The sequence below is a fragment of the Talpa occidentalis genome, unplaced genomic scaffold, assembly GCF_014898055.3.
Source record: "Talpa occidentalis isolate TD23 unplaced genomic scaffold, MPIMG_talOcc4v2.1 talOcc4.7, whole genome shotgun sequence".
NCBI lineage: Eukaryota > Metazoa > Chordata > Mammalia > Eulipotyphla > Talpidae > Talpa > Talpa occidentalis.
The window spans coordinates 41,949,377-41,973,205 of NW_023605083.1; the positions used below are offsets into that span (position 1 = coordinate 41,949,377).

General features: G+C 35.5%; 1 protein-coding gene and 1 long non-coding RNA gene across 2 annotated transcripts in view; one reads left to right on the forward strand and one right to left on the reverse strand.

The window, feature by feature from the left end:
• Positions 1-6,469, forward strand: part of LOC129144901 (uncharacterized) — a 63,111-nt gene extending 56,642 nt beyond the window's left edge. Inside the window, exon 3 of the long non-coding RNA XR_008549706.1 lies at positions 6,327-6,469. This is a non-coding gene — a long non-coding RNA (uncharacterized LOC129144901). The remainder of the gene's footprint in view (positions 1-6,326) is intronic.
• The window catches only part of ALDH1A1 (aldehyde dehydrogenase 1 family member A1), a 57,512-nt gene extending 34,177 nt beyond the window's left edge, over positions 1-23,335 (reverse strand). Inside the window, exons 1-3 of the mRNA XM_037492961.2 lie at positions 23,097-23,335; positions 8,186-8,290; positions 1,534-1,674 (exon numbers count right to left, since the gene is read on the reverse strand). Of these exons, the coding sequence (XP_037348858.1) occupies positions 1,534-1,674; positions 8,186-8,290; positions 23,097-23,162 (312 nt within the window). The 5' untranslated portion in view covers positions 23,163-23,335. The remainder of the gene's footprint in view (positions 1-1,533; positions 1,675-8,185; positions 8,291-23,096) is intronic.
• Between the last annotated feature and the right edge of the window lie 494 nt (positions 23,336-23,829).

Consider the following 23,829-nt stretch of genomic DNA (forward strand, 5'->3'; position numbering starts at 1 on the left):
GGAGCAGAACAGGCACATGTACTGAACCATACTGCTGAGGGGAGCAGCAGGCAAATCAGGAGAGGTCTGCTGCGCCATGTGGGCTGCTCCCTGGCCAGCCGGGGATCGAAATTGAGCTGTAGAGGCTGCGGATTGCTTCATAGTGCGGTGCTCAACCTCTTGCGCCTCCAGGGAGGCCCTCAGTAGAATTTTAAATTGTAAAATTACCAGTTTTCTCACTATTATCATAATTATTGTTTTTGAATGGTCAGACTGTAAAGTTCAACATCTTCTAACTTAGTGCCCTAACCATTAGAGGATGGCCTGTATCTTTTTTTTCCCTCCTCAAACAGAAATAAAAGAACATTTTGGAACCTAATATTCTGGGGTAGTTACCTGGCAGTTATACACAGCTGATAAACTCTTAAAGCTATTTCTTACCCCTTCCACAACCTTCTGTTTCTGCACCAGACTGTAGACCATTTCAAAATTTAACCTAACATGATTTTTGTATGCCTGCTCTTTTCTCCCCCTTCAGATATTATGCTAACTGAGGCAGTCAACACTAAATAATCCACAGATCAGAAAGAGAAACCAAGTTTTAGAAAATTCTGCTTTCTTCCGATAAGACTTTGATTAATGTAATTTTATTATATATAACTTCTAATTCCATATTTTTGCATTCTTTAATTATTAAATTAAGTTATAAATGAATCTTTATTAAGGTTGATTTTTTTTTTTTAAATGTCAGCCTATTTTTTTTACTCCCAGCTTAAAATTCTAAAGGTGATTCAAATTTACTGTGAAATCTGATTTGGCTATTGCTTTGTGTTAAATTGGCTTAACCATAATGCCCAACAGAGAAGAAAAGAAGGAAATAGCTCCCCACCCATTTTGTGTGCTGGCTCATCTAACTGCTTAAATGTTTCTTTAAAGCAGTATAGATAAAAATAAATTAAAAAAAAACAACAACACGTGAATGATTGGCTTTTTCTTTGTTCTTTACTGTCGCACCAAGAAGAATATACTTTTATCAAGATTATTGTGAATGTATACATTGCAGGAAGGGAAAATGTAGCTATTTATTGTATTAGTGAATTAGGATAAGTAGAAATTAGACTTGTTTTAGAGAAATATTCTGGGCACTTTTAATATATTCTGAGATTTTCTATTAAAAGGAATCAGTGGTCAAATAAGTTTGAGAAACTCATTTTAATATACTAGGGTATTCATACTTTGTATGAGCTGTTAACGTCTGAATATTTTAGAGTAAAGGAAATGCACTTTTTTAAATTTTGATTTGTCTTGGTGTTTGCCAAAAGTTTAGATTGTAGAATTTATTCTGGAAGTAGAAATTAGCATCATCCAAAAGTAGAGTGAAAATTATTATCTGTGAATTACTTTGGTGGTAACTTTTCTATCCAAGAACTGGTTTTCATTTTGTATGTGCAGGGCATACAATTTAGTGATCACTAAAATCAAAATAACTTGCCACTCCAAACAATGAATGCTTTCTGGAGAGCTTGCTATTTTCCCACTCCAGTTAATACTCACTGCCAGCAACAGACGATCTCGTTCAATTAAATCAGCCAACTTGTATATTAGCCGTCCCCTTTCAGAAGCATCCATAGTACGCCATGGAGAACCAATCTGAAAAGCCTGCCTTGCAGCCTTCACTGCCTTGTTAACATCCTCCTGCAAATCAAAGGAAATTCAATTCAGCAGTGTAAGCATACTAGCAAATCCAATGGCAAAATCTATAAAATAGACAAACTCTTCATAAACAGGCAACGTGTTTTCGTTAGCCTAAAGTTTAGCACATTGTACCAGCTCAACTCCCATTATACTGGGATATATCGGCTGTCTAATCTCTGGAATGATGAGTTCCATAGACAGTACATGCTTACAGAATATAAAGATTATATTTTGACAGCTTCTAGTATTTGTCTAATACAAAAAAAGTATTAAGAATTAAATGAGTTACTATGTATAAAGTAATTAGAACACTATTTGACATGTGGCCAGCAAACACTAGCAGCTATCAAAATATAATCTTCACCATACAATATGCTACTTTGGTGGTTACCCAAGAATTCCAGGGAAAACAAAATCTGAAATAGTATCTTTTCTGCTATCTCTGACTCTATAGCCATTGTACTCTCACGAAGAACCTATTGAAGGGTGAATAAGAAACCTTGTTTGCTATTGAACAGTAAATGTTATAAATGTGTGTTCATTTTGTGCAGAAGGGAAAAGACGCAGAGGTAATAGAGTGATATAGATAACAGTCTGTATGTGACAATCGCGCATTCATTTCCCATCTGGCTTATAAAGAGATCCTTCTCTATCCCTAATTAGGTAAAAATTCTATTTCTTATTATTAAAGCACTGCTTAAACACACATCAATTCAAGTAAAAATCAAATAATCAGTTTCACACTCAGTCTAGCCTCCTTGCCTTCGTTCATGTACTATTTTTCTGAACTGGGTTTATGCCTCCTGTTTTCCCTTAATTCACTTTAGTTATATAATTCTCTCTGTTCACTCCACTCCATACAGATCTGAGCAGACCTCTTCTGAACTTCTATAGAATATACTTACTACAAAAATAAAATCTCTTCCATTACTACTTTATCTGTCTTGCTCCATGAAATCAGTTGCAAGTACCTTAAAGGAACAGATTATTCCAGGACTCTTTTGTATATCAGATTGGCCAGCTGAAGGGAAACAGAAGTTCCACTAATAATGGCTACATCTTAGGACAATAGGTTGCAATTTTTGCAGGAGATATCATTTATTTTGAGATTCAGAGGGCACAGTTGCCCCAATGTTTTTGACGTTGCCCACTGTAAAGCTGAATTCTATTAAGTATGACGCTTCTGTCTTAAAAACCTGGAATCTCAAATTAACACCCTGTATCTTAGGCTATATGTAATTAAGAGGTCCTAAACTTAGAAGGCTACAAATTTAAATTTAAAACAAATATATATATTTAACTTTTAAACAAATATATATATTTAAAACAAATATACATAAAATGTAAAATTTAAAGCAAAATATAAATTTTTTATAGTATTTATCGCCACACTGACATGTTCTGAGGTAAAGGGATATTTTAGAAGTATAATCTGATTAGGTGACAAAATTTATAGACTATAAGCAAACATTCTTTCACTATAAAACATCATTCACTTGTGTATCTCCTTGTCTAGCTTTTAGAGAAAAATGTGTAAAAACAAACTATAAGCATTATTACTTGCTCTGCCTGAGAAATGTATATAGAGCCATAATTTGTACATACAGTTAATCACACCAGTTCCTTATATTTGGACATTGCTTTATTCCACAGATTCCAAGTTAAACTTGGAAACTTTTTTTTTTAAAGATTTATTTTTATACAAGAGCTGGGGTATAGGCCAGAGGCGCCGGAGGGTGAGAGGATTCACCAGAGACAGAGCAGGGAGCAGAACAGGCAGATGATAGAAATACACTGCTGAGAGGAGCAGCAGGCATGACAGGAGAGGTCTGCCACACCATGTGGGATTCTTGCTGGCCAGCCAGGTTTGAACCCACACTGCTAAGGCTGCGAACAGCTTCACAGCATGGCACTCAATCCGCTGCACCACCTGGGAGGCCCAACTCGGAAACTTTTGAAAAAAAAAATCTAACTACAAGAGTCCAATATGTGGATACCACAGTGTATGAAATACATGTGCTCTGTGTTTAAGTAGATCTGTGTTACAGTCTTCATTTAGATCCTTTACTACCACCTTAGCCAAATATGGTTTATCATAGGCATGCTGGCCTCTCAAGGGGATATGGAAAGCCTAGCTTCAACACCAGAAATGTTGCCATCTGGGAAATAGATTACTGGAAAAAGCTATTACAAGGAAAGACATTCTTGTGGTTACGTCTTTTGGATCACATTCTAAATTTTCTCACATCTTATATTTTGTCTTGCATGTGCAGAAATAGAGTAATTGTGGTTAATACGTAGCCTTAGAGTAAAATGACCTAGGATTGAATTTTGGTTCCTCACCTATTGGCTATATAAGCTTTGAGGCAGTTATTCACCCACCTGAAGATTTGCTAAACTGTTTTTTGAAAATTCCATTTGAATGGAGGAAATATATCACCAAATAATCACACCAGTATGTTATTATAAACTGTGAAAAATATTCTGAATAACACATATTGTGATGTGCGATCTCTAAGCTTCAGTTTTCTTATCTTTAGAAAAGGGATGTTATAAAACAGAGTTGCACTGAATATTAATAGACATATTAAGTGTTCATTAAATGGTAGCAATTGCTATTATAGTTTTAGCAGTAAAAATGACCTTAAATAACTCTCAGCAATTCCAATATATTTTAATATTTTAATCCTTCCTTTCAGGTTTTACTGTCCTATATTATTTTAGGTCATTATTATTTCATATTGTTGTTAACCTTGCCAGGTATAATCTCTTGCCCCAAACAGTCTTTCTTACTGCAGCAAGCAAATCTTTTTAAAAATAATTTTATCTTACCACTTTCTCTTTCAAAATTTACAACTACTCCCTTTGCCTATGCCATAGTTCTAAGGTCAGACTCCTTTTTCTGATCTGCAGGGCCCAACATTTTGGATTCCAACTTACCTACCATAATTTCTGTTCCAAAATGTTTTCCTTCTTTATCTGGCCCAATTCATTCATATCTTTGAGCCTATAAATCTTGCCCATAAAGATCTGCCAGCAAATTACTTTTCTTTCATATTCCTACATATTAAGATCCAGCTCAAATATTACAATCTACATAAGTCCTTGCTAAACAAATTCAGTTTATTAGTAGCTACTTGTTAAGAGTCTACTAAGCTGCAGGTCCTCAGAGAAATCCTTTACAGCCCCACATTTAACTACTAGAGTTAAAAATGGTAGACTTTGTTTATATGATATGAGATCCAGCAGGTAGACGAACCAAAATTTGATGCCACATCAGACTCCAAGTCCAGATTATAACTCTGCCAGACTATATTGATAATGATTTTCTTTGCAATTAAAATTTATTATTATCTGTATTGTAAGCTATAATGTAGCTTGCTGTTCTGGGCCTACAATAGGCAGTGAATAAATATTTAATAATTTTTTACCTATATTATAAACTCATCATGTTTATTGATTTTACATAAGGGTGCTCTTTATATAAATAATTTGCTTATGTTGACAGTGGTATGATAAATCACATTTTAATAGATGCTTTAATAACAAAGTTTTTACATTAATCAAAATTATTTGGCATAAGAGTTTTTTTAATTCCAGGAACAATAGTTCCAAAGACATAATTTTTTAATTAACCAGAAAACAATTTGGTACATTAACTCAGATTTGCCACTCAATAGCACTTTTCTCTTGTAGTGTTGAGTACATTCCTTTTTTAAAGTAAGGAATCACAAGCTGAATTTATAAAGACAATCTCAATGATGATGATGAAATATCAAATGCCTCTTAAGTAGCAGCTAAGGAAATACTGGACTCTTCCATCACTCCCAACTGTGTATTTGTATTTCCATATTAAATTCATTCAGATTTGGAGAAAACAGTTATCAGACCAGTTTTACTTTTACACCTGTCATAGTCACTTACTTTAATGTACATTCACTTTCATTCCCACCAATTATTTGCTAGGTCATGCTTTAGTATTAAAAGCGGTTTCAGGATTAGTCAATATAGCCTAAAAGAGCCACTGAAGTGAAACAAAAACAGTTCCCACCCACATCTGCCTTGTGCTTTGTAACCTCCATTTGTTCTTGCCCATCCTCCTTTCTTTGTAATACCATTGAAAAGCAGGATATAGCCCATTGTTAGCTCCATTTTATTCATAAATTAAATCCTTAAAACCTCTTGGCTCATTATCTAAAGAGTCAATCCCAAGATATTAGGTTTATGGTGACTATGTACCTTACTTGATGTGTACCTTTCACTAGGCAATGCTGTTGGAAGTTATTATACATTTGAAATGTATAATTTCATTCAGCAAACTTTTGAGAGTAACAATAATTATTTAAAAACAAATATTAATGGTTTATCCCCAAAAAGAATATGAGTTTTGATGGCTAAGCAGAGAGTTGCTTTCCCAGACACCATAAACAGTTTAACTTGAATGATCAAGTATCCAGTGATCAAGTATTAACTAGAACTACAACCTGGTTTGAAGTTTTGTTCATGGCTGATGAATATCCTTGAACTATTTTGCACAGATATTTCTGCTCCTCTATGAGCAGGAGTATTTATCAATAATCACAAATCAAATGCATGATAAATATTTCTAAAATTTCAGGTATGATTATCTGCTCTCCCTTACTCTACTTCAGGAAGAAGGCAAATCTGACCCACATGCCAAGAAAAGTCCTCAGACTGCCTGCCAAGATTTCAACTGGAACTCCTGGCACAGATTTGTTTTACAAATGCAACTCATAACAGAAGCCAGTGGCAGTGGGAGAAGTCCAAGGCCCCAGAGCTAAGGTATCCAGAATGCTTTTTCTTGTGTTCTTTGCAAACTGCAAAAGCCCTGCATTCTTTCTCCTGAGTGGCATTTGTATGTCTGGAGAGAAAGACTAGGCAGGTTGTGGGGGGTTTAGATGTGGTGTCCTCACTTTGCCCTTTATTGCTATTCCCACCTCCCCATGGTTGCCAGAGTCACTCAAGCAACTAGGACTTTTTAAGTACTGTAGTATGTGGATCTCTATAAGTCTGATAAACTGCTGAACTGACAAATTCATTTTTTCTCTTATGACTGGGAGTGGATCTTATTACAAAGGCTTTCTGGGGCTCCATTAGTATATTGCCAGTGATGGTCCGTATGCCTCGTCCTAGCTTGGCTTTGTATCATTTAATTCAGGTGCAAATACCAGATGATTTTATTCATATGTGGACTATAAAGAAACAAAACAAAGGAACAGGCAAAACTAACTGCCCCCCCCCCCAAAATCCTAGAAATATAACTGTAGGATCAGGTGGGGGTGGTTGATGAGGAACGGGGGGATGGGGCCCAGTGGTCTATAGTGGAGGATTATGGGTGCGCCACCCTTATAATCCTCAGGGGAGGCCCAAGAGAAAATTTTTTTTTTTAAGGTATGTGTTCAGATATAAATTCTTAATTTCTTCACTCCCTGAGCTATTTAATATAGCCTAATCTTACTTTAATAATAATTATAAGCTGGGCCTCCTCAGTGGCGCAGTGGGTTGAGCGCAATGCTGTGAAGCTGTCTGCAGCCTCTGTAGCGTGGGTTCGATTCCTGGCCGGCCAGGGAGAAACCCACATGATGCAGCAGACCTCTCCTGCCTGGCCCGCTCCTCCCCTCAGCAGTGTCTTTGGTCCGTCTGCCTGCTCTGCTCTCCGCTCTGTCTCTGGTGAATTCTCTCACCCTCCTGCACCTCTGACAGTACCCCAGTTCTTGTATAAATAAATAAATCTTTAAAAAAATAATTATAAGCTGAGGCAGTAACCCTGCTAGTCACAGTCTCTGCATTAAGAAGAATGGCATTTGAAAACCGATTTAATCATTTATTAGTAATGTCTATTAAATTACTCAAACTTTCTATTCTGCTATTTCATCATTTGTAAAGGTGGCTAAAATATCACCTTCACCACAGGATTATTTTGAGTATTAAATTCACACATTTAAAAATTTTTATATTATCACTAAATTAATTTTGCTTATTTTGCTATTAATGTTACTAACTAGAGAACAGACCACTTTTAATTTGTGATTCAACTTAAATCTCTTAAAATTAATTTTTCAATATTCATTCAATGATTTTTAATGAAGTACTTAGGTAATATATTATTCTAAAAGTCCTATATTAACTTTTCATTTCATTTTATAATTTGACAAAATAACAATTTTATATGAGAAACTAATTTCTCTGTTTTTTAAACCTATGACCAATAACTTCATATGCAGCTTGAAAAATAAATTTAGACACTATTTCAGTGGAAAAACAAGCAAGGAAAAATAATATGAAAAAAATCACTATAATACTCAGAAGCATGGCCAGTTCCTTAGTATATGACTGCTAAGCATTCTTTTTGTACCAAAAAAGTTCCCAAATGGTCCCAGAAACCACATGTTCATGGCATGTCTGTTTGTACTTGGAGTGGTATTTAGTTTCTCAGAATGGTAAGAAACAAAGAAACCTGGTATAAAATGGAATTCATTAGGAAACTTACCTTATCTCCTTCTTCTACCTCACAGAGTTTCTCCTCAGTTGCAGGATTAAAGACTGGAAATTTCTTGCCACTCACTGAATTATGCCATTCATTGTTTATGAAGATCTACAGAGATAAAAAGGTAGGTAAAGTAGATAAAAAGGTAGGTAAATATGCAACAACTGTTGGATATATTCTATGAACTTGAACTAAAGCATTATGGAATGCTTGAGGAAGGTCAATGTCACAACCTCACCTCATTCATACAAATCCCACACACACACATTCCACACACACAGATATTTTGGTTGTTTAAAACATTTTATATGCACATACACATGCACACACTGAAATAAAATAACTTTGAAATTTCACCAAGTATGAGACTATTTGAATAGTAGAAAATATGGACTAGAGAAGACAGTCTAGGAAAAGATGCTTTAATCTGAATTAACCATAAATTTGAGTCAAGATCAGAGGTTTTGGTGGTCTTGATCTTTGTGAGTCATTGTCTATTTTCCACTTCAAATTCTGAATAGGTTCATTTTGGGCTAATGGTGATTTAGTATTATAAATGGCTTTTTTCTGATCCTTTATTTTACAGTTACAAAGGTTGTTTGAGGGAGGACTTTAAAAGAAGTTTGCTTAAAAAAATGGTTAGTGACATTTTGAACCTTCTAATGGCTTAAAGGTCTCATTCTATGTTTTAAAAATGATGTAATAATTGATTTGTCCCTAGGTGAAATTAAATACTGGATTCCTTAGTGCTGTCTAGTAAAAAAAGACATGCACATAAAGAAGGAGAGGTGTTAGGGAATATGGAAATTTGTTCTGTATACACAATAAACTCATAGAAATATTTAAAAGGGTTAGTAAGTCATTTAAAAAGTCTGCATTTCATAATCTCAAAGTAAGAGTTAGAAAAGAATCCTACAAACAAATAGGACCCCAAAAAAGGTAGTGACATCTATGTTTGCAAATATATAATTCATGAAATGAAGGTGCATCAAAATGGGTGACTTCAACACTCCACTTTTACCAATGGAGAGATCAGGCAAGACAGAGAGAAAACAAGGATACAATAACCTTAAACAAAGAATTAGACCATAGGGGTTTAGTAGACATATATAAGGCACTATGCTCCCCAAAATTTGAATAACCACTTTTTTCGAGTGCTCATGGGATATTCTCCAGGATATCTTACGAAGCAGCCCTGATATAAAATGGGTTGCCTGGCTGTGGGTCCTCACCCACGCGCTTAAAAGGGACTTATTAATACTCCACTACAGGCACACACAAAAGGTTAATAAAAGGTTTATTTACAAGGGAAAGGGAATTGAGCAAATGTACAACTCAGGGAGAAAATAGGGAAATAAAGTCTTTAATGTGTCCTACCCGATCCGCCGCCGACCTGGAAACCCAAAGGCACTCTCAGAGCTGGCCAAACACTGCCAGCTGGCAGTGAGCCAAAATGGGGGAGCCTCTCCAAAGCCCACATGTCCAGTTTTACCAAACCTGGCTGCTTAAACCCACCCTCAGGTCCCAGCCACCTTCCCTTTGGTGGTGATGGGGTTTGGAGTTCCCAGTGTCTTTGGCTTTGGTCTGGAGTGGGGAGTGGAGTCCACAAAGCCTGTATGGAATTAGCTTTAGGACATCCTTTCCCCCTAACAGATAGACTACACATTGGTCATGAAACAAGTGTCATTCATGAAGCTTGAAAGTATATCAAGTATATTCGTGGATTGCAATGGCATCAAACTAGACAACACCCACAAAAGAAAAATCAGAAAAACCTCTAATATGTGAGGACTGAACAACATACTACTGAATGACTATTGGGTTAATGAGAAAAATCAAAGAAAACTAAAAAATACCTCAAGAAAAATGAAAATGAGAATCAACTCTTGCCATTTGCAACAACATGGATGGTTCTGGAGGGCATAATTTTGAGCATAATACATCAGACGGAGAGAGACAACTCCTGGATGGTTTTACTTATATTTGGAATATAGAGAAACAATACAAAGGCCAGACAAAACCAACCCCATAACAAACCCTAGAAATATAACTGAAATAGAATTAAAGATAGCAGAGGTGGAGGGTCCCCAATAGACTATGCTGGGGGACTGTGAGTGACTTGCTTTTGGGTGTGCTATGGTAACACACATCTGAAGGGTGAGATCCTATACCTCTAAGTCATATAGAAATCAGTGTCACAAATATAAGCTTTTGCAGGCCCGAATATCTTTTTTATTATGGAACTAAATAGAACTTTGACATTTTGTTCTCTTTTTATTGAGTAAATCTATTTGACAAAATCAGATTAAAAAGTATTCCTCTATGATGAATAGTTATATTGTATTTCTGACAAAAGCTAAACATTTTTCTCTTTTCTGATCCCTTTGTTTATTCTTTTTCTAATTCATTATTAAAGTATAAAGATAAACATTAGTACATTATTAAATATCATGTATTGCAAATTCCTGTTGTTCATTATTAGGATGAAATAGTTTATTAAATTTTAAATCACAGGTAGTCAATACATGCAGATTTAAATGAAAGGTGACGTATGTATTAGATTTATAATAAATGTCTTAATTCAGATACCTCTCCTTACTTGATATTTAAAGGTAAGTTATTGATAGTGTAACTCTGAGAATATATTGAAACAGGGACCCAAAAGTTTAAATCAGTTGCTATTCTAAAAACAGGTTACTTAGCTATTAAAAATTCCCCAGTCACAGCATCAAAATTATACACTGTGAGTTTAATTGTTCATATTATGTAATCTGAAATAAAAATAGTCTTTTAGATTAACCTATGAGTTTGCACTTAGATATTCTGTTGTGCAATGTCTTTAATATAGCTTTAAATTCTGTGAGATTAAAAAGATGTATATTGCCATGCATTCCTAAATGCTTCAGTACAATTAATTCTATATTTTGTGATTCTGTATGTTGTGATTTATAAGATTATTTCTACAGACAACCTGTTCTCAAAAATATTTCGTTGGTCTTCTGGACCTCTATTATAAAACTTGTTCTTTTTTTTAAAAAGTCATTCAGAGCTGCCTGCCTTCCTTCCGAGGCTATAGCCTCTAGATGATAAATAAATTCAAGGACTAGGCTCTTCTGGTTCTCTGGCTTATTCTCAAGACCAACACAATTCCTCTCTTTGAGTGATTTTAACTTTAGTAAAGAATTCTTGAATAAAAACTTATTATTTCATTGAAGAACCTATAATCCTGCAGCTCTACCTCAATAAGATATATACACTTTTATATATTCTACTCTCAGGGACATTCTGATTCTTGTCATTTGCTAAACATCCAGAGGAAGGAATATTCCTGTTCACATCAAACAGTATCAATCAGTGTGTTTAGAAGGGTTCAAAAGAGTTGTAGTGCTAGTCTGGAATTGACAGGAAAAAAAGGTATAAATGTAAATAAATAAAGGGATAGGTGTACAAAGATGCATGTATGGAAGTGTGAGAAAGATAGAGGTACCATGAAAATCTTTGCTTTCTTCATCAGGTTACAAGAAGTAGAACACACATGAAGACTATGACATTTCTATTATCCATCAAGAAAAACAAGGTGGTATCTTAGTTCAATTCGAAGAAAGATAAATTCAGATTAAAATACAGACTTGCCCAACAGCATGTACAGTGAATGAATTAGCATTATAGCTATCAGAAAAACATTTTACAGAATCCAATAATTACTCTTAAGGAGTATTTTCTTTTATGTGCTTCTAGTCATTACCTCTTAGCAATTTTTCCCGCAAAGGATGGCTAGGAAACACCTTAATCAACATGCATCTCTCTGATTTGCCTCAAACTACAATCCTAATGCTTGCTCCACCACACATTTATTCTTTCTCCACACATCTCTCTCTCGCTCACACATGCACAAACATTTTCCCTCTCCTGTTCACAACACACACCGCCGCTAGTCATCCTTTTGTATCTCGTTGTTCTATATTATCATAAAAGATCCTCTCCCTGACTTCCACCTCTGCCTAATTGAAATTCACCCTGTTATCATAATCTTCCTAAACCAGTTCATAGTGTGTTTTCTCTTCAGAACATTTAGGTGCACTAAGTGCTAATACACATTGACCCTGATAAGCTCATCCAACATGTTATCTTACTACTTAGCTAACAATTTCCTTAGTTTACCCATTTGTTTTAGTCTCATTCTACTATTGTCAACACCTTGCCTTCTTTTTTCCACGTTTGTTGAGACAGTTCTTTAGTCTGGAGCTTCACTATTTTCTTCTAGTCAGACTTCAAACTCTGACTTCAAATGTTATGTCCTCGTGAAGACTTCACTAGTTCAACTAGATTTAGCTTCTTTTCTTTTTCTCTTTCTAAATGTTATCTTAGCATCCTGCTTTAAATAACTTCTTGGTTCTGTTTTGTATTAAAATGAGATATCTCCATTTTAGTTCCTCAAATTCCAAACGGAAAACTAAAGACATCAAGGTACTGGCCTAGATTCTTGTGGGTCTTGCTAAACTTGCAACAGATTCACTCACAGAATTTTAATTCTGCTTTTTCTCTCCCTTTTTTCCTCTATTCTATGAGAACACAAATTTCATCCTGTCAGAGCTATACCCAGAATTCACCTTTCCACAGTATAATTTCCCAAAAAATCTAATAAAAAAAGATACAGCATGTATTATATTTTGTTAGGTATGTGGTAAACCATGCCAGCTCCCCCCTGAGTCATCCTACCTTTAGGTCTGTGATAATTTGTGGTTTCACATTCTCAATAATATGGTCTCAGTATATTAGAGCTTATTTTTACTCCCTTATATGACCTCTTTTGGTGAAAGAATTATTACAATATGTATGTACCATCCAGTTTTATTATCAGACTCTTGCACCTAAGCTGTACACAAAACTCCCCCTTCACATGAAAGCCAGTGAAGTTTCTGTAAATTGGCATTAACATAAAGTAAGAATTCAATTTTATCTGTCAGCCTTCAGGCAACTGAAGTGATCAGTGGTAGATGATTACAAATTACCAGTAACTGCTCACATTATTCGGTTCTAACCTTTAATGCTGAGCACTATGAACCCAACCTTTTTTTTTTTTGTATATATATATATATATATATATATATATATATATATATATATTTACATCATTTTTCATTTTTGCACAATGTATGCATTTTCATCCTGGTTGTAGTCCCCATACAATTCCCACCCCCCTTGTTTTGATCCTACATCCTCCTCCCTCTCCCCCCCCCCACACATAGTGTGTCTCTGGTTTATAATTGCTTGTTGTTTTTGATTTTTACTTTATTATAATTAGTCTTTTTACTGGTCCCTTATTTAGGTTTTCTAAATTCCTGCTATGAGTGAGACCATCCGGTATTTTTCATACACAATGGAATATTACTCAGCAATCAAAAAAGATAAACTCATGCAATTTGCAGCAACATGGATGGAGCTGGAAGGGATCATGCTCAGCAAAATAAGCCCGAAAGAACCTAACTTCTGTTAGAACTCAGACTGACACTCAGTAATCCAAAATAAGAGTAAATAGAGGAGACTCTGGATGGCATCAAGGGCAAATATGAGGTGAGTGAGCCATAGCCCCTCTCTCAGGAGCTTACTATCTCAGAAAACAGTGTGTTTATATTGAGATCAGCTATAAAAGAAATGAGGGCAGTAGAATAACTTGAACAAAGCAGCACAGTTATTAAATGGCAGAGGGTTTGGAAGAGAGGCATGTGGGCTAGAAGGATGCATCATTGAAAGATAGGACTGGATCAGTGAGAAAGAAGGAAAATAGAGAGAGAAAACTCTTGGGATATTTGTAACACAACAAAGAGATAACCCTGGACAAAGAGTCCCATTAGAAACAGTCATAGATAATAACTTCCAACAATGAGAATGAAACCAGTTGGTGGTAGATCTTGAGGCACACAGAGAGACATTTCAACTCTATTCTGGATATAATAAGAGATTGGTTCTGGATATAATAAGAGATTGGTAACTCAAATGGGTGTTTTTAAGAACACTGATTTTAATGTATCCCAAATGGTTTGAAGTAAAGCAACCAGAGTCCTAACCAGTGGATTAGTTTGGAGACCATTTTAACATTTCAGGCATGAGATCATAGGCTTTAGAGTGATGTAGCAGTATAGACAGCAAATGATGATGATACGTTCTCTCCCAAACAGATACCTTTCAACATAAAAACAGAGCTCAGTATAAGTAATGAGATGATCCAGTTTGCTCTAATGACCAGGCATTGTACCACTTCCTTTTCCTCCTTAGCTAGGGGAGGCTATTAGTGGGAACTACCTTTATAATTTTTTTTTCCTATTGGCTTTACATTAGATATTAGCCTTCCAGCTAATGATGTGACCAAATGTTTCAGAATAATCATCCTTCCTGTAGTCATATAAATGGTTATGTGCAGATGTTTATTATAATCCTTATGAAACTTGTTCTAGGTGTGTTGAAATAATCTATCATGGTGATGACCTCATTTTTTTTTATTTGCTCTTTGCCTTTAGCAAGTTTATGGGGAAAAGAACATGCTATCAAAGATACAAAATTCTTGACTCCTCTTTAATAACCATTACATTAAATATATTCTAATTACAAAGTTTTGATTCAGGATACTTTTAAATAATGTGTGTGTGTGTGTAGTTGACCTCAACTTAAAGTTCACATCATTGATTGGAAGTTACAGATGGCTGTGCACTCTCAGACTTCATGTGCTTCTTATATGGGGAAACAATCAATGGGAATGTTGAGGCAACTTAAAAATTGATTTTTACTCTTTAAATTTTAGATCCATCAGATTGTAAAAGATACATGATATGGCTTTTGATTTAAAAAGTGGTCACTTCCTGAATGCAGTTTAGTATCCAAGAATAAGTTATAACTTTAAAAAAAAAAAGCCTTCCTTGAATAAGAGTTATTATATCTTAATGTGTTCAGTGTAAAGCTACAATGGTAAATATTAAGCACATTCTTCAAAATAGGTTTAGCTTGGACAAGCTAAATTTGGCTAATAGACAAAGTAAAATATCCTAGGCTTATCTGCTGATCTAAAAGTTTGGAACATGTTGATACCCTTCCACAGATATTCAGGGTGCACTAAATTCCACAGATATTCACACACTCTCTGCAGGGTTTCAGTCAGGCCTGTGGTTCTAGAGCCTATAAAGGAAGCCAGTGCTTTTTGGGGAACAAAGAGATTTTAACAGTATCACATTTAAAATATACAAAGGTGTCTTTTTAGACACACGAAGAGTGAGGAACTGTGATAAGATTCTCCATTTTATGTCACCAGTGTGGCTTTCCAAACTGAGAGCCTGGCTCAAGCATGTGGAGTGACAGGTATTGCTGTAAATGTATAAGAAGTGACGGGTTTTAGAAATATGTAGACCTTTTCTCAGCATTAGGAACCTCAAACAGTGGCAAAGGCCATAGAATTGGGGACTGAAGAAGATAAAAGAAGGTGGGGAGTGAATAGAGACATGACAGAAGTCAGGCGTAGGTGCTAAACAATTGAAAGAATGGGCTGTAGACCTCTGGCAACTAATTTTTACCCAAACTCTGAGGTTTGTTGAGACTCAAAGTAAAAAAAAAAAAATGTTAAAAGGAAATTGAGGAGGAAATAACAGATGGCAGGAAAATATTAAACTGCAGTAAAAGGGATGAAAACAAAAAGAGAAAGTGACTATAATAAAATTAAGAAAAATAAAATGCTCCTTTCATTTCTGTTTTATATTATAGTCAAACTTAACATGAATGTATTCTTTTTTTTTTTCTTGCTGATTGAAAAACTGCTTCAAGACTTTTCACATCAATTAGGGAAAAAGAAAAAATGCTAAAGCATTTCTGTTTTGAATTACATCTTTATTATGTCCCATGGATGATAAAAATACTTCTCAATAAATCTGAACATCATATATAGCCTGTATTGAAGAGGCAAGATGTCAAAGCACTGAAAAGTTCTATACATATATAACATTTAGCAAAATCAAAACTCAATAATGCAATTACTAGCTTGCATATAAGTTTTTATCTTTCTAAGGAAAGTGTCAAATATTGAGCATAATTTAGTTCTTTGTTACCTGTAGTCCTTGGCCTTAAAAGAAAGTAGTGGGAAGCAATGGAAATAAACAATGGGACTCCTAAGTCCCATTGGGAGGTAGTTGCTTATCTGTTCAGGCAAAGTTTTAAGGTCTGTGATATTTGTATAGTAACAATTTCTATGAACAAATCCAACAAGACAGGCACTGGATACAGATATTGTAATATCAGAAAAACAGATATTATAATATCAGAAAAACACTTTACATCCCTTGCAAGCAATGCCTCTGATTGTGGAACTTTACACACATGCAGATCACACACACACTCAAAATACATAGGTATTATGAAATCCAAGTTTACAAAAATACTTTTCTGATTTGTTTATTTGAAGTGCCTTTAATTAAATTAAGTTCATGAAGCAATCATTGCTATGTTCTTAGAACATAGTTCAATCTATGTTATCACTTCCATCTGGTAGCTAAGTAAGTATCTGATCACAATTATAATAGCATCATGAAATCCCAAACCAACAGTACCACCAAAGCCAGGTAAATGCTACTCTGAGACAAGTTCATCAGTGTTTTATCAATGCCTGTATTCCCACTAGGTTTCTTTTGTTCTGATCTGTATTATCTCATACCAGAGATTACTCATGGCATTTCAGAGGCATTACCTGAACTTTGGGCTGTTCTTCAAGTGAGATGTTTCTCATAGTCTCTAAACATTGTACTCACCCATTCTTTTCACTCTGGCGAGTAGCTAACAACAAATGTATTAGGTGAAGGCCAAGCTAAAGAAATCACATGAACACTCACAGTTCTGAGAATCCTTATATAATTGGGATAATTCTCCCTTAGAGTATGTATAATTTACTTAGGATTTTAGTTGATTAGGGATTTTGAAGCCAGGCTGTTGTCAGAGAGCAAAATGGTTTGCTAAGATCTATGAGACCTCAGAGATAATCTAAAATGTCATCAGAGATGAGCTAACATAGCATACTCATAGTGAAAGATTTTCTTTTAGGAGTAAAAGCAGTGGTTGATTCTGTCATTGGTTTATGGCTCAGATTTGGTTCCCGTAGGACTTGGGCACATTCCTTTGGGGAAGGTAAGTGGCTCTGACATGGCCACGTGTGAGTTTCTAAGAGATCCAGGAAGTCAGGTCTCTAAGTAATCAGATGGTGATCACTGCAGGCAAAGTTATAAGACTGACCCAAAACTTCAACAGCATTGTTGCTGCCAGTCACAAACCATGCTTTCAGTAGCATTAGCAAAACTTGGGAGGCTGTCAGGAATGCAGAATCCCATTTATCATCTCATACCTACAGAAGAAGAATCTGCATTTCAATAAGATACTCAAGCTTTTCACTCACATATTTAAATTTGAGAAGTACTACTCTAGAAAGTTTTCTCTCTATTAGCCCAGTCTAGGGATCTGGTTCCCAAATCATCCTCTTTTTGAATCATCCAAATTTCCATTCTCTAATTAGAGTAAGGAATGAATGGTATAAATGAAGTCAGGTGAAAACACTTGTTAGAGACAATCCAGTGAGGTCAGAGAATTACTGTTTTCAGTGTTTAGGGAAAATGGAATCATGTAGAAAAGTATCAACTCTAAAATGAAAACCCAGTTCATTCTGTCTTTGTCGCTTAAGAGCTGTGTGATCTTGGGCTGATCACTTAAGCTTTCTGATCTCAGGTTCCTCAGCTTTAAAATAGGACCTGGGAGAATGTTCTCTAATTCCTCCCCTGTGGTTAAGAATGAGCATGAAGTGAGATAAATAGATGAAAGCAATGTTGAGCTGTGACAAGACATGTGCTTATTCATTCCACTTACATTGGGAACTCAGTAATTGTATTATTCTAAGAGTCATCTTGGTAAAGAGGGGTTTAAAGAGAGCCTGGACTAAGTAGCTACTAAATGCCTCACTTAGTTCTCAGAGCCACTTTTGAAACCTAGTCATTATTATTCACAATTTACAGACAGGGGAACTGAAACTCAAGGAGATTATATGTTTGGCCAAAGTCATATCATTAATAAGTAGAAGTGTTGGAAATCGAAGCTGGGTTTATCTTGGTAAGCCACTGCACCTTGCAGCGATCCAACTATTTATTCAACTGCTTCCAAGCCAAAAGCAAACAAAACATTGCTTTAGTCAAAAGGGAGTGCAAAAGACTTCCCTAATGAAAGCATGGCCACAACACTATCAGTTTTGTCTTGAACCTAAAGTCCTGCCCTGTTTTGAGCACTCCTCAGTGCCTCAAAATCCATCAGGCAATGTGGCAACTTCAGTTTCATCTCATCCATTTTCTGCCTTTCTTACTTTACTCCAACCATGTTAGCTTTTTGAAAGTTCCTTGAACATGCTGAGTTCTTATCCTTTGGATCTTTGATTCTTTCTTAACCTACACAGCCATTTTATGCTGTACATTTCTCAGGGTCACCTTAAATATCTCTTCCTTAAAGAGACCTTCCCTAATCTCATTTAAAGTAAGCTCTTCCCCTGATATTCTCTCAGCTTTCAGTTTTTTCTTTGTAGCATTTATTATAATTTGTGATTAAAGTATTCACTTACTTGCTTGTTTTTCCCCACACACCCTCCAGAAATATAAGCTCCATGAGGTAAGAATCATATTTGCCTTCTTATACCATAAGACCTAGAATAGAGCAGTGGTTCAATGAATTGTTAACTAAAAGAAGTGAAAAGGGAAGAAAGGCAAAAAAGTAAAGAGGATGGGATATTCAGAAATGTATGTTTCCTCAATCTGTGTGTGTAATGGGAATAATAATATGAAACAAAGGTAAAATCCACTTCAAATTGTGCCTAGTGTTCAATGACTCATGAGTCTTCTCCATCAAACTCAAGAACAATATGATTTCATGCAAATGTGGCATAGAGAGAAACCAAACAAATGGATGAACTAAATAAAACAAAAATAAGCTTCTAGATGATCAAATTACAGCTTACCAGAGGGGAAGGAGAGAGGGGTGGATAAATAGGGTGAAGTACAGAATTGGACTTCTAGTGGTGAAATTGATCGAGTATATAGACATGTTGATTTCTAATGATGCACACCTGAACTTACAGATGGGTTAAATAACAATACCAGAAATCTAGGGTAAACAGTCGGCTACTCCAATCAAAATATATTCCATAGGCACTGAAGAAATGTAGTTTACAGAGAAATTGTATGCCTATGTCAAAGTCCTCTGCCTTTCTCAGCTCAACCCACCTTCAATAAAAGCAGGAAGTCTGTTTGCTTCAACCTTAACTTACTATTCTCTCCTTTTTTTGTCCTAACTTGGTGGGAAGCTTTCTCCTAATGGTCTGAGAACAGATGAGCAGCAGCTGGAAAGGCTCATGGTCATGTCTCCTTCAATAGCCAGGAATGGACAAATGAAAGTTGGAAATAAGACAGAACGGGATTCCAGCAACTCCATGTCCCCATGTAGTGCTATTGATCTTACACAAGTCATTTGTTGGTGTGATGGTCTAGACTGCCAGCATTTGCTGTTTAACTTTATCATTTATTAACTGTCTAACTTAAGGCTAACAGGAATAGTACATTGCCTACTCATAGGGTTATTGTGAGAGGTAAGTAAAACCACTGTAAGGAACTTAAACAATTATTAGCACAGAAGATACAATAATTTTAGCTATAACTACTTCCTCTGTATTTGTGCCTGTGTGTGTGCCTGTGTGTGCAATGTCATTAGCAGATGAAGATCTTTTCTTCTTTTCTTACATGAACAAACTATTATTCAGTGAGGTAAGTTCAAGAGTTAAATATTTTGGGATTTAAATCCCATCTGGGAAAGCTTGCCCTCTTGAATTTCCTATTTGTCTTTTTTTTTTTTTTTTTAAGATAAAAAACAATGTTGTGAAGGGAGAATGGAAAAGAAAATTACCAAATCCTCTAAGAGAAAATTCTTAATCCCTGAAACCTGGATAAAACATTGGAACTTTGCTCCAATGTGATTTTTGTCAAGGGGGCATGACTGCAAGAAAGAGTGACAGAAATTCTGGGAGACAAGGAGGTGAGAGGAGCACTTATGGAAAACAGGAAGGAAAGGTTGAGTTAAAAAGAAGCTTCTGGAATAGTGGAAAAATCCACAAAAATGAAAAGGACCAGGACTGCTAATGTTCATCAGTCACTTCTCATGTGCCAGACACTATTTTAAGTGCTTTATAAGTAGTAAAGTTATTTGATGGTTTCATCTTCTTAGGAAATTGGTACTTTCATTATCCCCATTTTACATATAAGGAAACCGAAGCAGAGAAAGGTAATGTAGTTTGGCCCATGATAACTTTCAAAGAAACTATACATTTTAAGGCTTAATAAAATGGATGGGTTGCCAGATGTGGGATTAATTTAAAATTGGAAAAGGGACAAAGGATGCTAGAGATAGGATCTGAGTTGATGTAGATTTATAATGTTGTTATTGCGGTCTTAAATTCTAAAAACTTTTATTATTTTAGAAGGTATTTCTTAACCTTTGATCTTTGTTTTATCCATCTCAACAAAATATAATCAGAGAGTAAGTCATAAGAGATATGCATCAATGATTTCTTTTGTCTAACTGAAAAGCAGTCTCAAGCCTGAGTATATAGTTGTTCTGCTAGAGTTGTGGTTTTTGTTACTCAGCCTTGCTTCTTCTTCCCTCCACCTTGTTTTAATGGCCAGTATCCTTCTAGTGATATAAAGAACATTAAAATAGTAAGAGAAAAGTAATACAGGAGGTTAGGGGGCTGGCCTTAAAAGGCAATTCCTCAGACACTATTAAATACTTGCTTACTTGATTTGCAACCAGGAAACTTAGTTAATCACCATCATTTATCCAACTCCTCTTGCAAGTGCAAATCCAATACAATTCTTCAGTGAGGGGCAGTAAAAAAAAAAAAAAAAAAATGCAAGGGCACTTGAAAAAGCTCACACATTTAGATTTAATTACATATATAACTGATGTCCTCCCAAGTGTGAAAATGTAACTAATAAGTCAGACAATAAAGTGCTATTTGAGCAGAACAGATTTATAGAGACGATATGTGAGCAATCAAAATGCACTAACTCTCTTTTTTTAGTATTTTTTACCCAGAGTTCTTAACACAAGAGCAAATGCCTACTCTCTGAATTTTGCCTCCTTTTGAATACTTAGGTCAGTCATTTTCCCTAAAGGGATGTTCTTGGGTAATACGTTAAAGTGAACAGGTGATTTCAACCTTAAAAACTTCTCTCTTAAACAATCACAAGATCTGTGTTTGTGTGTTAGACTTTAAGCCCTTTCTCATTTGTCTGGTAGTGGTTCTTCCATGCTCAGTTAATAACTGCTAAATGAAGTTTAATTTAGCAGCAAAAGTATTTCACACTAGAACTTTGTTAAGATACACATAAAAGAAAGATGCAAATATATTCAGTCAAATAGCTTTTAAAATATGGCGTTTCAACTATCAAAATATCTTAAGTAGTACCATAGAGAAAAAAAAAAAGACTGTAATAATAGTAATGGAATCATTCAGTCATTGCCAACATTGATCTTTATGAAATTCAAAATGTGCCTACTTTGCATTGAAATTTCTTGTGAATGACAAACTTGGGGTAAGAAAGTTGGAAAACTGGAATCTTATCTCTTGGGCATACCTTTGCTAATTGTAAACTATGAGGATGTAGCCTAACCACCTTTTCCATGTTCCCATTTGCAATTAAATTGAGTGGAAAAATGTTTCCCCTATTAATAAAACCTTGTGAAAATAACACCTTAATACAGTGTATAGGCAATCATGTTAAAGGTACAACCTGATCTCTGCAGACAGTTTCCTAAGGAAAAAAGCCAGTCAGCTGAAAAACTTACTCATTTGTTATGAAAATGAAAATGCAATAGATCTTAGGATTTCAAAATCATTCATGGTTACAAGTAAGGAAACATAAGGACTTCAGAGTTTATCATCAGCTTAAATGCTTTTTTTGGCCTTTCAGTGGGTAATTCAGAAAGCATAAAGACTCCCTGACTTGTAACAATGATAGGTCCTTTCTTACACATAAAGCTAACTAAGCGATTTTAGTTAGACTGCCTTTTGTGTATTTGTTGTGTTTGTTTGGGAGTTCTCAGATATGACAGGACAGAAGGCACATAACACTGAAATGAGCAAAGTGCAGAGATACTCTTGAATGACTCAAACAGGACCCATTTCCTTATTCTCCTTAGCTGTGTGTTAAGTCTGGATCTGGCTCTTGCTTTTGTTTCTCTAAATATTTATCAGTTAACAATTATGCATCTGCTCCAATGGAAACAGATTTCTCTGAAAAAATAAATAAAAATGTTTTATTTCTCCAAATATGCTAAGTAGTGCAAGTCCACTTGTAGTTTTGTGAAACAGGCTCTTTCATCCAATTACCAGGCTTAGGACCTTTGATTTCTGTGCTCACTAAATACATAAAAAATTATGTTACTTCAACATGTTCTATTTATCTTTTTAAAAAATTTAAATCATTTCCCAATTTGCTTGGGTTTTTCTAATAAGTTTCTCTCACAAGTGTGTGTCTCTCTTATCACACATCCTGGGCTATGCCAAAGTTAATAGAACTCCTTCCTAAAGTCCACAGAATCCTGCCACAAGAACCTTTAATACAAAAAAGAATTCCTTTCACTTAGAAATAGTTCAAGAAGTACATTTGTGAAAAATTGCTTGTGGTGATTTAAAATTCATTATTTGATCAAGACACTAAACCCAGACCTGCATTTGCAAGCCTTTTATTTTTATATTTGCAAAGGGCTCTTTACACAAGTTTACTTAAATTGACCTTTCATACTTTAAATGAAGGTAGTTTTGTAAGCCAAAGCAGCAAACATAAATTGTACTGACCTTAGTATACTGAAACTTCAAATTGGAGAGCGGGGCAGGTAACTCTGGCATGCCTGGGGTCGACATTTCTGGCTCAGCTTCTGGAACACAGGTGACAGGCTCAGCGATTTGGTTCTGATAGAGCACTTGGCTTTATTTGTTCCTTTTTATCTGCTGGGGCTAAGGTTTATTTGCATACCGAAATATGATTGGATGTACAAACTCGGAGCAAAAAGAAAACGACACTACATATTTGTAACACCTAGGGCAGGAAGCCCTTGACTTTAAACTTAAATCCTTAAGAAACCAGCGCTCCAGCAGTGGAGCTCTATCTGGAGACGGGGCACTATTTGCAGACGAATTAATTTACAAAGCCGAAACCTGTGATAAAGCTACGCATCGCAGCTGCTCTGGTCACTGAGGCCAGTTATTATTTTTTTGGCTTTTTATGCTGTTGTGAAACTTTTGTTTTCTCTGACATACTTGGAATCAGAGAGACTATGAGGATTGAAAAAAAAAAAGTGTCTAAAAGGGCGCTTGTTCTCAATAGAAACTGGGGAGGAAGGACCCTGACTAGGTGTCTCCAGAACCGGCTAGCAGACAAGCAGTCCACGACCCAGAAAAGCAGGATGCAGTTTGGGGGAAAAAGCAGGATGCAGTTCGGAAAAGAAAGACCCCCCTATCTGGTCTCGTCTCTAAGTTAGCTTTAATGTTAAAACAAAAAGCAAAAAAAAAAAAAAAAAAGCAAAAAAAA